The 13,716-nt window shown below is 36.8% G+C and overlaps 1 protein-coding gene across 4 annotated transcripts in view; it reads left to right on the forward strand.

Moving 5' to 3' along the window:
* LOC105473558 (dynein axonemal heavy chain 9) overlaps positions 1–13,716 on the forward strand; it is a 377,165-nt gene that overhangs the window by 48,748 nt on the left and 314,701 nt on the right. For all 4 annotated transcript variants that reach the window (XM_071082354.1, XM_011727370.3, XM_011727373.3 and 1 more), the window contains 2 exons: positions 3,347–3,602; positions 4,737–4,978. In XM_071082354.1, the coding sequence (XP_070938455.1) occupies positions 3,347–3,602; positions 4,737–4,978 (498 nt within the window). The remainder of the gene's footprint in view (positions 1–3,346; positions 3,603–4,736; positions 4,979–13,716) is intronic.

Genomic DNA, 13,716 nt, shown 5'->3' on the forward strand with positions numbered 1-13,716 from the left:
CAAAAGATGCTCAAAATACTTTGTACTCTGGATTTCTTTTCTGGGATGAATCCTGGGGCGTAGTGTTTTATTAAGTGGCCCATGTTCACATTTTTCACTAGGGTTACTCAATATATTTGCTTTGATTTTGCACAACAGGAAACACTACAAAAGATCACCAATCATGTGGTAACAAACATAGCCCACTGGGCCTACCTTGAATATTTTCCATGCCCGAAGGCCATTGACTAGATGCTGGAGGGCCAACCAAGGGCATATAAGACTTGGCTCCTGCCCTCAAGGAACCCACAGTCTAGTTGGGGGTCACAACCTTAACATGCAAAATTGTATCTTCACTAGATGGCATATGGTAAATCCCAGAGGAGTGGCTTTGGAAAAAAGACTCTAGATTAGTGGTTCTCAACTAGTGATGATTTTGTCCTCCTGGAAACATTTTTGTTTGTCAAACTAGGTGGAATTGCCAATGGCATTTAGTGGATAGATACCAGGGACACTGCTAAACATCCTGCAATGCACAGGAAAGTGTACCACAACAGTCCAAAAGTGTCTATAGTGCTGAGGTTGAGAAACTGTTTTAGATGATCAGAAGGGTGAAGACCAGTGGGGACCGCAGCAGCCACAGAAAGTTTAATGCTGGAGAAAAATGATAACTAAAGGTTAGTTTGTATCAAAAATACTATTACTCAGGTTGAAAAAAACGGTATTGGTCACACTAAACTAAAAGCAGTCACCTACATCTGCCTTGATGGCATGTGCTCCAGAAATGCACTCTAGATTGAGCTGAAAACCAAGCTGATGGCATATTGGCATCTTTCAAGAAAATTGCAATTTAAGTGGAACATCACTTCCTCCTCTGCGATCAAAGTCAACAAGGAATATAGAAAATTCATTTCTTCACTTTGGCAAGACATGAGTCTGTTTAACTTACTGAACTCCTTGGATCAATTTCATTGGCATTCACTGTGAGCAATATTGAATATTAAATGCCTAAAGAGATGAATATCTGGATTACCAAATAGGCCCACAGTCTCCATGTTGTAATATAGTAATTAAGCCCTTGAGATAAACCCTTGGTATAAGATATATTACTATATCATAATTAAGTCCTTGGTATATAACTATACTTAGTCCTGCATTGAAGATGGACCAGCCTCTATATACTCCAAGGACAAGGACCTTATCTGCCTTAATGTGTAACACATAGGGCGCACTTTATAGATGTTTGCAGGCCATAGAAGGGAAAGGAGGGAAGCAAGAGGAAAAAGGTGGGGGAGGAATAAATATTAATACCTAAATTATAATGTGAGTTGATGGAAGACAGCTACAAGCTTAAAAAGTCAAAGAAGAACACAGTCACCCCTTGACATACAACTTCAAGCAATGTGGCCAAAGCTGGGCTATTAAGAATGAACAGTGACACACTTCTCAGTCTAGAGGGACATGATCAGAAATTTGCCCTTCTGGGGACAAGATAAGAATCGTATAGGTTAATTTTTTCAAATTTATGTGAATCATTTAAATTATTTTAAATGTCTTATTGTTGGACATTTACATTATTTTACCGTTTCATCAGTCTGTATTTCTTGGATTCTAGGAAGCCTCTTTTTACATATTTATACCTCTGAAATTGGCATGTTTGTAGTTTAATAGACTGCATGTTTTTCTTTTTTCTTTTGTTGCATATAAAATAATAGTGAATCTTACAACGGATGACATCTTAAATTGGATAAAGCATGGTATAAATAATGCTACAACAAATATCCCTAGTTTTTATTGTATGCATTCTTGATTATTTCTTCAGGATAACAGTCCAGAAATGCAAATTCTGGGCTAAAGGGCATTCACATTTTGAGACTTTTCATGTATACTATCAACTTGTTCTTTAGAAAGATGGAACTCAGTCATTTTCCTGCCAACAAGATATTGTTCATTTCTTCAAATAGTTTCCAGACTGTTCAACGAAAAAAAAAAACCTCAATGTTGTTCAATTTGTGTTTATTTAATTACTAGTAAATTTGAATTTTTATCATGTGTTCATTACTCATGTATATTTATTCTTCTTTGAATTGCTTGTTCATGTCCTTTGCCCATTTGCTAGCAGAAGTGCCCTCTCTTCCTGTGAATTTGTTAGGATACTCAGGAAATATGTGACAGATACTAAGAAATCTGATCCAAAAATTTTGCCAGTTTAAATGGCCAAATATGTTGGCCATTTTACATTGATATTTTATGCCCCAAAATTTTTATGTTTTATTTTGTGGTTTTATGTTTGGAACGACTTTCTCTACTTCCCTATTATATTAATAGCCCCAGATCTTTTCTTTTAGTTATTTTCTTTTCACTTTTTATAGTTAAATTTTTAGTATTTGTCTTGAGCTTACTTCTAAGAAAACTAGAAGACTGAGCCCATTTCCCCACAAAATGGTTAGCATTTGTCTGATTGCTGACTAGGGTCTGCCCACTCACAATAAAGAATTGGCCCAGAGCATTGGAAGGAGAGCTAGGAGCCGGGTGTCTTTATATGAGGGGGAGATAGGGAGAACCTGGGGCCATCTGTTTCATCACCTGTACCTATGCCCGTCAGTCCTCATGGGTTCAGATAGGAACATCAATAAATAAGGAAGGATGAAGAAGAGGGTGCTTGGAAACCCTGTTGTTTCATTGGACTCTATCTACTTGGTTTCTCACTTCTTCAGTTGCTGCTAAATTTGGGACCCCACAGAAGTTCGGAGCAGCCTGGATGAGTTCCATTTCCTGAACCCCTAGCATGTTAAGACACAAGGAAATGCCAGCAGAGGGTTATGGAAGTTGTGGGGTATTCCAAATGATTACATTGAATAACTAAAGTTTTATTATGGGCACCTCCTCTCAATCCTGCCAGCGTCTCACTATGACTATTTCATTTGGAGAGAATGCCAGAAGTCTGAACTTGAGGCTTCTCATGAATGTTGGTAGCCCAGGCCAGATGATTCTCCTCCTTTAGACCACCACCACCCTTGATCAGGAACTGGCTGGGCCAGCATAAGCCCATCATTTCCGCAGCCACGTTGCCCAAAGCACAGAAGGCAGAGCCCTCCCCTGCTATCACTCTTGCCTCTGTTCTCAGGTTTTCCTCTTCTTTATGATCTACAGATTTAGGAGTCTTGTGTCTGTCGGAGACATCTTCCTTCTGCCTGATACTTGATTTTCCTTTTCTGAGACTAGATTTAAGAAACTGATAGGAGCAGAACTTAAGAAGAGACCCAGAAGATCTTTGGGCCTCCTGGGATTGTCCAGTCCTTGACCAATGCTGCAGATTATTCATTGTCACTGAACGACAGACACTTGTGTTGCTTCTTTTCTCCAGCTGCTTTCAGTGCTGAAAGAAATGAGCTATCTTGAAGCCAGAGAGATGATACATATCCCTGAGACAGCAGCAGCCATGTTCTCCTCCAGGGATTTCTATCGGCAGCTTGTGGCTAATTTGGAGTTGATGGCAAATTGGTACAATAAGGTTATGAAAACTCTGCTGGAGGTGGAATTTCCATTAGTGGAGGAAGAGCTGCAAAATATTGATCTCCGCCTCAGAGCAGCAGAGGAGACTTTGAACTGGAAAACAGAAGGTAACAGGGCACCATCTGAAGTCTGACAAAAACATGGAGATTCGAGGATCTAATAAAGTTCATAGAACCTCCAATTATTCCCTGGCAATCTTATTTGGGTTTGAAACATAAGTCTGTCTTCTCCTTTGACACATATCCAAGCAGAGAAGGCAAAAAGAGTTGGTATTCCTTTTCTTTCTTCTCTGTGGATATAGTTGGTAAATTTAGAAAACCTTGCTGCTGTGCACATTGGGACGCTCAGAGGTTGCATAAGATCTCCTACAGTCTCCAGCATACATTGGGTGCTCCACGAGTGAGAGTTCTTACTATATTATCTTTGTTATTTAATTTTCTTAACTAGATTGTAAACATCTTAAAGCAGTATGCATTGACTTCTCTGGTATCTCTCAATTCAATATACTTTCATTGGCTGATTAATACGTGCAGGATACTGTGTGACAAACTAGAGAGATTTGAGGTGTATGGGACATGGTCTCTACCCTCAAAAAGCTCACATTTAGTGGGGACAACAGACAGATATACAACCTAAGTTATACGGAGCCATATGATGACTTTCATGAAAAGCCATCATAGAGTTAAAGTGTGACCAATCACAGGAGAGGGATTCACAGGACAGAATCACAGGAGGGAATCACAGGGGAGGGAGATTAATTCGAATTAGGGTCCTCAGAAGGGTTAAAGTTTGGGAAAAAAAAAGATTACAGTTGATTCATGAAAGTCTTAGAATGCCATATTAAACAAGTTAGAACTTTAGTTCATGTGCAAGAGGAAGACATTTTCAAAATTTAACATGATGCAAGTGCTTAAAACATGAAAAGAAAGATTAACCCAAATAAGGTCATCAAGTCTCACTGGTATTTGGATATAAAATTGTATTCCCTAGCAGCTGTGCCAACTTTTGTGTGCTTGGTAAGTAAGCATTACCCCTTTCTCTTCCTCCATAATCAGGATCATGGTAAAGGTTGTCTTTTTAATACAACTAGAAGGGAGAATATTCTGATGATAATGAAGTTACCTATATAGAAAAGTCTTACAACACTCGCAAGTATTAAATCCCTACATTTCATAGCAACTAGCCCTTTAGCTTTGCCACTGCAGGCTATTTCAATTAATTCTATTTCTTTTGAGGAGCAGGCGTTTGCGATTATGTCACTCAAATCACCAGTAGTATTCATGATCTTGAACAAAGAATTCAGAAAACTAAAGACAATGTGGAAGAGATCCAAAACATCATGAAAACATGGGTGGCTCCAATATTTAAGAGAAAAGATGGAAAAAGAGAATCCCTTCTTTCTCTGGATGATCAGCATGATCGAATGGAAAAATATTACAATCTCATCAAGGAATCTGGCCTTAAGATCCACACCCTTGTTCAGGTAATAACCCAGCCACTCAGGCGCACATACAGTAAGTTTAGGGAAAGCATCGAAAAGTGTGTTTGTGTGCAATAAGTGATTTGGAAAATGAGGACAATCAATAAATGCAGTGTCTTCTGAAGTCAAGGATAGAAGTTTAAGCTGATAGCAAAAGACTAAAGCTAATAGATAAGGCAAATGAAAAGTTGCATTTTGGTATCCATGTGTTGAAATGATTACTATCTTCACGATGACAACACTTAATTGTCACATGACTTCGGTCTCACACCTGCCCCTAAGGGAAGAGAAGAAGATAACAAGGGCAGAATCCTAAATTATCCACTGCACTAACCACCCCCATCCCAGCTTGCCCACACAACCTAGTGTGGTCCTCCAGCATCATCCTTATAACCCAGCTCCGTAGAACCTAAAGAAATGAAAGGCTACCACAGTGTCCCTAACTGTGTGTGATAAGAGGAAAAAATGCAGAGTGCTGCACTTCAGGCAGTAAAGCTCTGCCCTGCATTAGTGGTCATGGAAACTTGATGTCCCATCATCAAAGACCAAAGCTGCTTTGTGAACAATGGGAAAGGATTAGAATATGGCCACCAGCTCCAGCCCTATGCAAGTAGCCACAGGGCAGTGTCTGACAAGTTGACTTCTGTGGAAAGTCACAAGTGAATCACAGTTGTTATCTGTGGATTATCTGTGGTTTGAAGCACAATAAAAGTGTTGAGCCTTAAGCACTAATGATTGCTAGAATTAAGAGAAGATAATTACCCCAATTTTTGTCTTTGAGAGAGAAAGAGTCCCTCAATTTGATGGAATTTTTAACCCCTTCTGTCCCCACATCCAGTAAATCAGGAGCTGTTGTAGAACCCAGGCATCCACTTTTCATTCATCGTTCTTTCATCCGACTGTTCATTCATCCATTCATTCACCCATCCATCCATCAACTGTATTTCCATAGCTGTCCTGGGCACTATATCGAATACCAAGAAAATGTAAGATATAGTCCCCGCTTTGAAGTAGAAGAAAACCATCAGGCAAAAACAAACTACTTAAGATTTTAAAAGTTTAAAATCTGGCCGGGCGCGATGGCTCATGCCTGTAATCCCAGCACTTTGGGAGGCCTAGGCGGGCGGATCACGAGGTCAGGAGATGGAGACCATCCTGGCTAACATGGTGAAACCCTGTCTTTACTAAAAATACAAAAAATTAGCCGGGTGCGGTGGCAGGCGCCTGTAGTCCCAGCTACTCGGGAGGCTGAGGCAGGAGAATGGTGTGAAACCGGGAGGCAGAGGTTGCAGTGAGCCGAGATCGAGCGACTGCACTCCAGCCTGGGCGACGAACGAGACTCCATCTCAAAAACAAACAAACAAACAAACAAAAAACTTTAAAATCTATCTATCATCAATCTATCATTTATGTATTTGTCTGTTATTGCAATTATGTCACTCAAATCACCAGTAGTATTCATGATCTTGAACAAAGAATTCAGATCTGTCTATCACCTATCTATGTGATGACAAATGCTCAAATCCATGCTCTTGAAAGTCAGAATGAGAAAAAAGTTAAACAATTAAATTGCCAAATCAGTGAGACAAGCACAGTGACCTAGAAAAAAACCACATATTGTAACATTTTAATTATCCAGGGGTCAACCAGAAAATAACCAAAAATACTTACCATAAAAGTCTCTAAAAGTTCAGACACTTTAATAATAATTCTTATTATAACACAATAATAGTAGTCGATATTTATCTAGTATCTACTATACACTACCACACAGTGCCAGGCACTGTCCTGAGCACTGTCCATTTCATTTAATTCTCATGAAAATCAGATACCTTCATTATTATTGATGAGAAAGCGAAGGCACAAAGAGGTTAAATTAATTGTCTATAGCTGCCCAGCTAACAGGAGGCAGAACTGTCTGACTGCAGCTCTGCATGTATCCGATATATTACACAACCTCCAGGGTAGTCATAAACGTCCCTGAGGTCAAATACAAAGCTTAGTAATTAGGCCTTAAATAATGTTTGCCTTTTGATAATTTAAGTATTTTTAGACAAAAACCACTGAACACAAACTCCACGAACAGAAGAAATTTTTATCTTTTTCTGCTAATTGGTACATAGGCACCCATCACCCAAGCAGTGTACACTGTACCCAGTGGGTAGTCTTTCACCCTCACCCCCTCCCACCCTTTCCCCTGAGTACCCACAGTCCATTGTATCATTCTTACACCTTTGCCTTCTCATAGTTTAGCTCCCACTTTTGAGTGAGAACATAAAATGTTTGGTTTTCCATTCCTGAGTTACTTCACTTAGAATAATGGTCTCCAATTCCATCCAGGTTGCTGCAAATGCCATTATTTCATTCCTTTTCATGGCTGAGTAGCATTCCATGGTGTATGCATGTGTTGATTGATTGATTGATTGATTGATTGATAGATGATAAAAATTTAGAGAAGAGAAATACAATAATTTCTTCTGTTCGTGGAGCTTCTGTTCAGTGGTTTTTGTCTAAAAATATTTAAATTATCAAACCTTATTTAACATATATACACACACCATATACACACACGTGTGTGCACATGTGTATATATATACACACACACACACACACACACACACGTATATATCACAATTTCTTTATCCACTCGTTGATTGATGGGCATTTGGGCTGGTTCTATATTTTTGCAATTGCAAATTGTAATGCTATAAACATGCCTGTGCCATCTCTTTCATATAATGACTTCTTTTCCTTTGGGTAGATACCCAGTAGTGGGATTGCTGGGTCAAATGGTAGTTCTACTTTTAGTTCTTTCATGAATCTCCACACTGTTTTTCATAGTGTTGTGCTAGTTTACATTCCCATCAGCAGTGTAAAAGTGTTCCCTTTTCATCAGATCCACACCAACATCTATTAGTTTTTTATTTGTTTGATTATGGCCATTCATGCAGGAGTAAGGTGGTGTTGCATTGTGGTTTTGATTTGCATTTCCCTGATCATTAGTGATGTTGAGGATTTTTTCATATATTTGTTGGCCATTTGTTTATCGTCTTTTGAGAATTGTCTATTCACATCTTTAGCCCACTCTTTGATGGGATTGTTTGTTCTTTTCTTGCTGATTTGCTATAACTTGATTTTTAAAACAGTGTACCCAGTAACTGTCTATGTCACTAATTCTTCTTCTATGATATCATGTGTAATGTTTAATTGTGTGGATGCACCAGGATTTGACTAACTCATCCCACTGTTGGATATTCGGGTACAGCTGGTTATTCATTTATTAAAGTTGTAGTATAATATACATGCAGTACAATGTATAGACAAAAAGTATACATAGAACTCGGTGAGTTTTACAAATGTATACACTCAGGTAACTACCACAATACAGAACATTTGCCGTCACCCTAGAAAGTTCACCTGTCCCTCTTTCCAGTCAATACATCTCCATTCTCCTGCCAGCCTCAATCACTGATCAGCGTTTTGTCAATATAGAGCAGATTTGTCTTTTCCTATAAATAGAATTATGTAGCATGTTCTCTTTTGTGTCTGCCCTTTTTAAATCTTAGCCTAGTGTTATTGAGATTTATCCATATTGTTGCATTTATTTCGAGTCTAATTCTTTTTATTGCTAGAATTCCATTGTATGAATATAACAGAATTTGTTCATCCAGTCCCCTAATGATGGTTTTTGAGTTATTTCTGGTTTCTGACTATTATAAATAAAGCTTGTGTGTACAGTCTGATATAAGTTATTCTATGGACATATGTTTTCATTTCTCTTGAGAACTGCAGGTTCATCAGTAGGCATATGTTTAATGTTTGTAAGTAATAGCCCAGCAGTTTTCAAAAGTGATTGTGTAATTTATACTCCCAGTGGCAATATAATAAAGTTCAGTTGCTCTACCACTTCACCAAATTGTGGGTTTGTGTTGTGGGTCTTTTAAATTTTTACCATTTTAGTCAGTGTGTGCTGGTATCTCACTGAAATTTTAATTTGTCTTTCTCTGAAGATTTATATTTTTGAATATTTTCTCATATGCTGATTGGCCAATTATATGAATTCTATAAAGTGTCTAAGTCTTTTTCTCATTTTAAATGGATTGTTTGTAGTTCTAGGAATCCTTTATAGCTTCTGGTTACACATCTTTTGACAGCTACGTGTATTGTGAATATCTTCTCCAAATTGGTGGTTTACCTATTTTCTTATTGATATCTTTTGATGAGAAACAGTTTTAAATTTTCATGTGATTTAAATGCGATTTCCCTTTTTTCCTCTTGTGGTTAGTACTTTTGAGTCCTAAGGAAACTAAAAATCCCAAAGATTGCAAAGATATTGTTTTGTTTTTTCTTTCAGAAGCTTTACAGTTTTCACATTTTTATTCAGGAGTATCACCTGTGTTGAATTAATTTTTTTTAGGAGGTTGTCGGAGTTGAACTCATTATTTTCCATATTAACATCTGATTGCTCCCATACCGTTAAAAATAACTTTCCCTTTTGAATTTTTTGGCATCTTTGTTGAAAATTGATTAATTGTATAAAATATTAATATAAAGTATATATGTTAGAAAATACCAATGCCACTTGTTCTTGATTATTGATCAAGAGAAAATCGATTATTAATAAGTCTGAAATCAGGTACTACATGTCCTGCAAACTTAGTTTTTCCTTTTCAACATCATTTTGACTAGTATAAGTTTTTTACATATCCACATAAATTTTAGATTCAGCCTGCCAGTTTCTAGGGGGAAAAAAGCTAGATGTGATTTTGATTGAGATTACATTAAATCTGTAGATTAATTTGAGGAGAATAAAGACCTTAACAATACTGAATATAGCAATTCATGAACATGGCATGTCTCTTCACTTAGTTAAGTCTCTAATTTTTCTCTGCAATGCTTTGTAGTTTTTAGTGTTGAAGTCTCACATATTTCCCATTAAATCTAGCTCTAAGTTTTTTATGTTTGTGGTTCTACAATAAATGGAATTGTTTTATTAATTTTATTTTCCAATTACTATCAGGTAGTGTATAAAAGTGTCATTGAGTTTTACATTTTGATATTATATTCTGTGATCTTCCTAAATTTATTAGATGTAGTAATTGCTTTGTAAATTTAGGATGATGATCTACATAAATAAGTCATTTGCAAATAGAGACAACATTACCTCTTTATTTCCTCTTTATTTTTTATGTCTTTTTTTTTCTCTGTAACCTTATTGCTCTGGCTAGAACCTTCAGTATAACGCTGAAGTGGTCAGAGTAGAAATGCTCGCCTCATTTCCAATTATGTGGAGACACATTTGGTAATTCACCATTAAAATTTTAGCTGTAGGGTTTTGTGGATATTCCTTATCAGACACAGGAAGACCCCTTTTATTCCTACTTGGCTAAAAGAGTTTCATCATGATTACACATTGAATTTTATCACATGATTTCTCTGCATCTCCTGAGGTGGTTATATAATTTTTGCTTTTTTTTTCTGTTAATGGGCACATTGGATTTTTTTTTTTTTAAGTGTTGAACCCAACTTTGCATTTCTGAAATAAATGCACTCGGTCATGTCATATTAATCTTTTTATGTATTATCGAATTGGATTTGATAATTTTAAAATATTTTTGTTCATGTGTTTAAGAATGACATTTATCTTCCACTTTTATTTTCTTTTGATGTTTTTGTTTTGGTGTTAAGATTATGCTAACCTTATAAAATGAGTTGGGAAGCATTTCCTCTTTTATTTTCTGAAAATGTTTGTGGAAGGTTGGTCTTAACCTGAAATGTGTGATAGAATTCACCAGGGAATACTTCTGGATGTGGATGTTTCTTTTGGGGAAAGTGTTTGATAATTATTTCTTTGGTAGATGAAAGACTGTTTAGATTTTTTGCCTAATACCTTTATTAGTTTTTGCAAGTTGTTGTTTTCAACAAATGTTTTCAATTTGTCTAAGTTATAAAGCTTACCAGCAAAAAAAAATGGTTCATAATTATTTTTTATTATCATTATGTGTTGGCAGAAGAGCTGAGGCAGGGCTTGCTTGTCTGTAAAAGAGTCTTGGAACATGTCTTGGTTCCAGGGTCTAAAACCCCTCATAGCCTATGGAACACCAAGCTCTGTACCAAAGGGTGGAAGGCTGCCCTGCCACACTACAATCTAAGCCTGGGCATAAAACCCCTTGTGGCTTGGAGAGAACCCAGGACTCAGGGCATAAAAACCCTTGTAGCCTCTGGAATGTGTCCAGACTCGCTGGCCCCTTGCTCCTTGCTCTCCCAAGATCATAAATTGATTGTATCTCAAGTTAGAAGAACCTGTTCTCCCTTATCTCAAGTAGTGGAGCATATGCTAAACCATCACAGCTACACTTGATGCACCGCTACCTTTCTATCCTCACGTCCTCACCTGTCCACCCTCACATCCGCATGTCCTCACCATCTGCTTCTTTGTTTGATTACCAACAAATAGTGTTGGCTTCTAGAGCTCGGGGCCTTCGCAGCCTCCAAACTGGCGTTGGCCCCCTGGACCCACCCTATGTACTCTTAACTTTTCTTGTCTCATTCCTTTGACTCCACCGGACTTCGTAGCCCCCACGACCTGGTGTTGGGTCTGATCACCCCAACATTATGTGTCTGTGGGAGCTGTAGTGCTGCATCCTTTTTCATTCCTAATATTGGCAATTTGTGACTTGTTTTTCTTGGTCAGTTTTGCTAGAGTTTTTTTCTTTTTCTTTTATAAATCTTTTCAAAGAATCAAATTTTGACTTTGCCAGTTTTCTCTATTCATCTATTTTCTAGTTTATTAATTTCTGTTTTTTATTATTCCATTCAAGTTATTTTAGGGCTAGTTGCTTATCTGTTTTTAGCTCCTTGGGGCATAAACTTAGGGTCTTGATTTTAAGCCTTTCTTTCACATATGGGCATCTGATGATACTACCTCATTTGTATTATTATTCAGTTTTAAATGTTTCTTTCTTTTTTTTTTTTGAGACAGAGTCTTGCTCTGTCCCCTAGGCTGGAGTGCAGTGGTGCTATCTCAGCTCACTGCAAACTCTGCCTCCCAGGTTCAAGAGATTCTTGTGCCTCAGCCTCCCAAATAGCTGGGATTATAGGGATGCGCCACCACACCCAGCCAATTTTTGTATTTTTAGTAGAGATGAGGTTTTGCCCTGTTGGCCAGGCTGATCTTGAACTCCTGGCCTCAAATGATTCACCCACCTTGGCCTCCCAAAGTTCTGGGATTACAGATGTGAGCCACCATGCCCAGCTCTTGTTATAACTTCTTTTACTCAATGGTCACTTTGAAGTTTGTGTTTAATTTCCATATATTCAGAGCTTCTCTGGATATCTTTAAAAATTGATATCTAATTTAATTCTATTGTGCTCAGAGAAGATACACTGTAAGCTTTCAATCTTTGGGAATTTGCTGAGACTTGTTTCATGACCCAGAATATGGTCAGTCTTACTGAGTGTTCCTTGAAGACTTGACAATAATGTTTATTCTTCTTTTGTTGGGGGTAGTGTTCTATAAATATGAATTAGTTCAAAGCAATTGATAGCATTGTTGTGATCTTTTGCAGGCTATTCTATCAATTATTGAAGGTAGAGGGTTAAAATCTCCACTTACAATTTTGGATTTGTCTATTTCAATTTTAGTTCTGTTAAATTATTTTGTCATGTGTTTGAAGTTCTGTTAAGTTCTGTTATAATAACTATAAATTTCACATTTATAATTATTATAAATGTGTAACATTTTATCACATTTATAATTGTTACAACTTCCTGATTAATTGACCACTTTATCATTATGAAATTCCCTTTTTACTTCTAACAATACCCTCTTGTTTTGAAGTCTATTTTTGCTGACAGTAATATAGCCTTTCCTTTCTGAGTCATTATTCTTAAATTTTGCATTTTGCATCTTTCCCCACCATTTTACCTCCAATGTATTTGTTTCTTGGATTGAAATTTCTTGTCTTTATAGTTGGCATATAATACAAATTTACTTTTCTAAGTCTGACAACTCTGCCTATTAATTGGAATGCATAGACTGTTTACATTTACTGTAAGTATTTGTATGGTTGAATTTACCTCTACTAAATTTTGCTTTTTGTTTTCTATTTGCTTCATTGCTTTTTCCTTCCTCTCCTCTTCCATGCTCACCTGCTTGTTGGGTAATGGTATATTTTTTAGTATTCTATTTTAATTTCTCAATTGGCATTTCAGCTTTACCTTGTTGCATTACAATTCTAGTGGTTGTTCTAGGTTTCAGTATGCATCTTCAGCTTATCACAATCTACTTAGACTTTTCCTACAGAAACATTGCAAAAGTGTGGTGTAATTTAACCTCTCACCTATTTTTTGTACTGTTGTTGTATGAGATATTTATATATATGCACACACACATAATATGTATTAATAGTAAAATATATGGTATCTATTAATATGCATATTGAGCCCCACAATGCAGTGTTATAGTTTTTACTTTTAAAATTTAAGAAAAAATATTTACAGTGTTTTATATTTACCCACATACTCATCATCTTCAGGCTTGTTATTCCCTTTTACAGATATAAATTACCATCTGGGATTATTTCTCTTCAGCCTGAAGAAATTTATTTAGTATTTCTTCAAGTTCAGGTCTGCTTATGACATATTCTCTCAGTCTTTGTTTATCTAAAAATGTCCTTATTTCATCTTTGTTTTTAAAGGACAGTTTCACTGGGTACACAATTGTGTTTATAGTTTTCCTT

The sequence above is a fragment of the Macaca nemestrina genome, chromosome 17 (assembly GCF_043159975.1).
Source record: "Macaca nemestrina isolate mMacNem1 chromosome 17, mMacNem.hap1, whole genome shotgun sequence".
In the NCBI taxonomy this organism is placed as follows: Eukaryota; Metazoa; Chordata; class Mammalia; order Primates; family Cercopithecidae; genus Macaca; species Macaca nemestrina.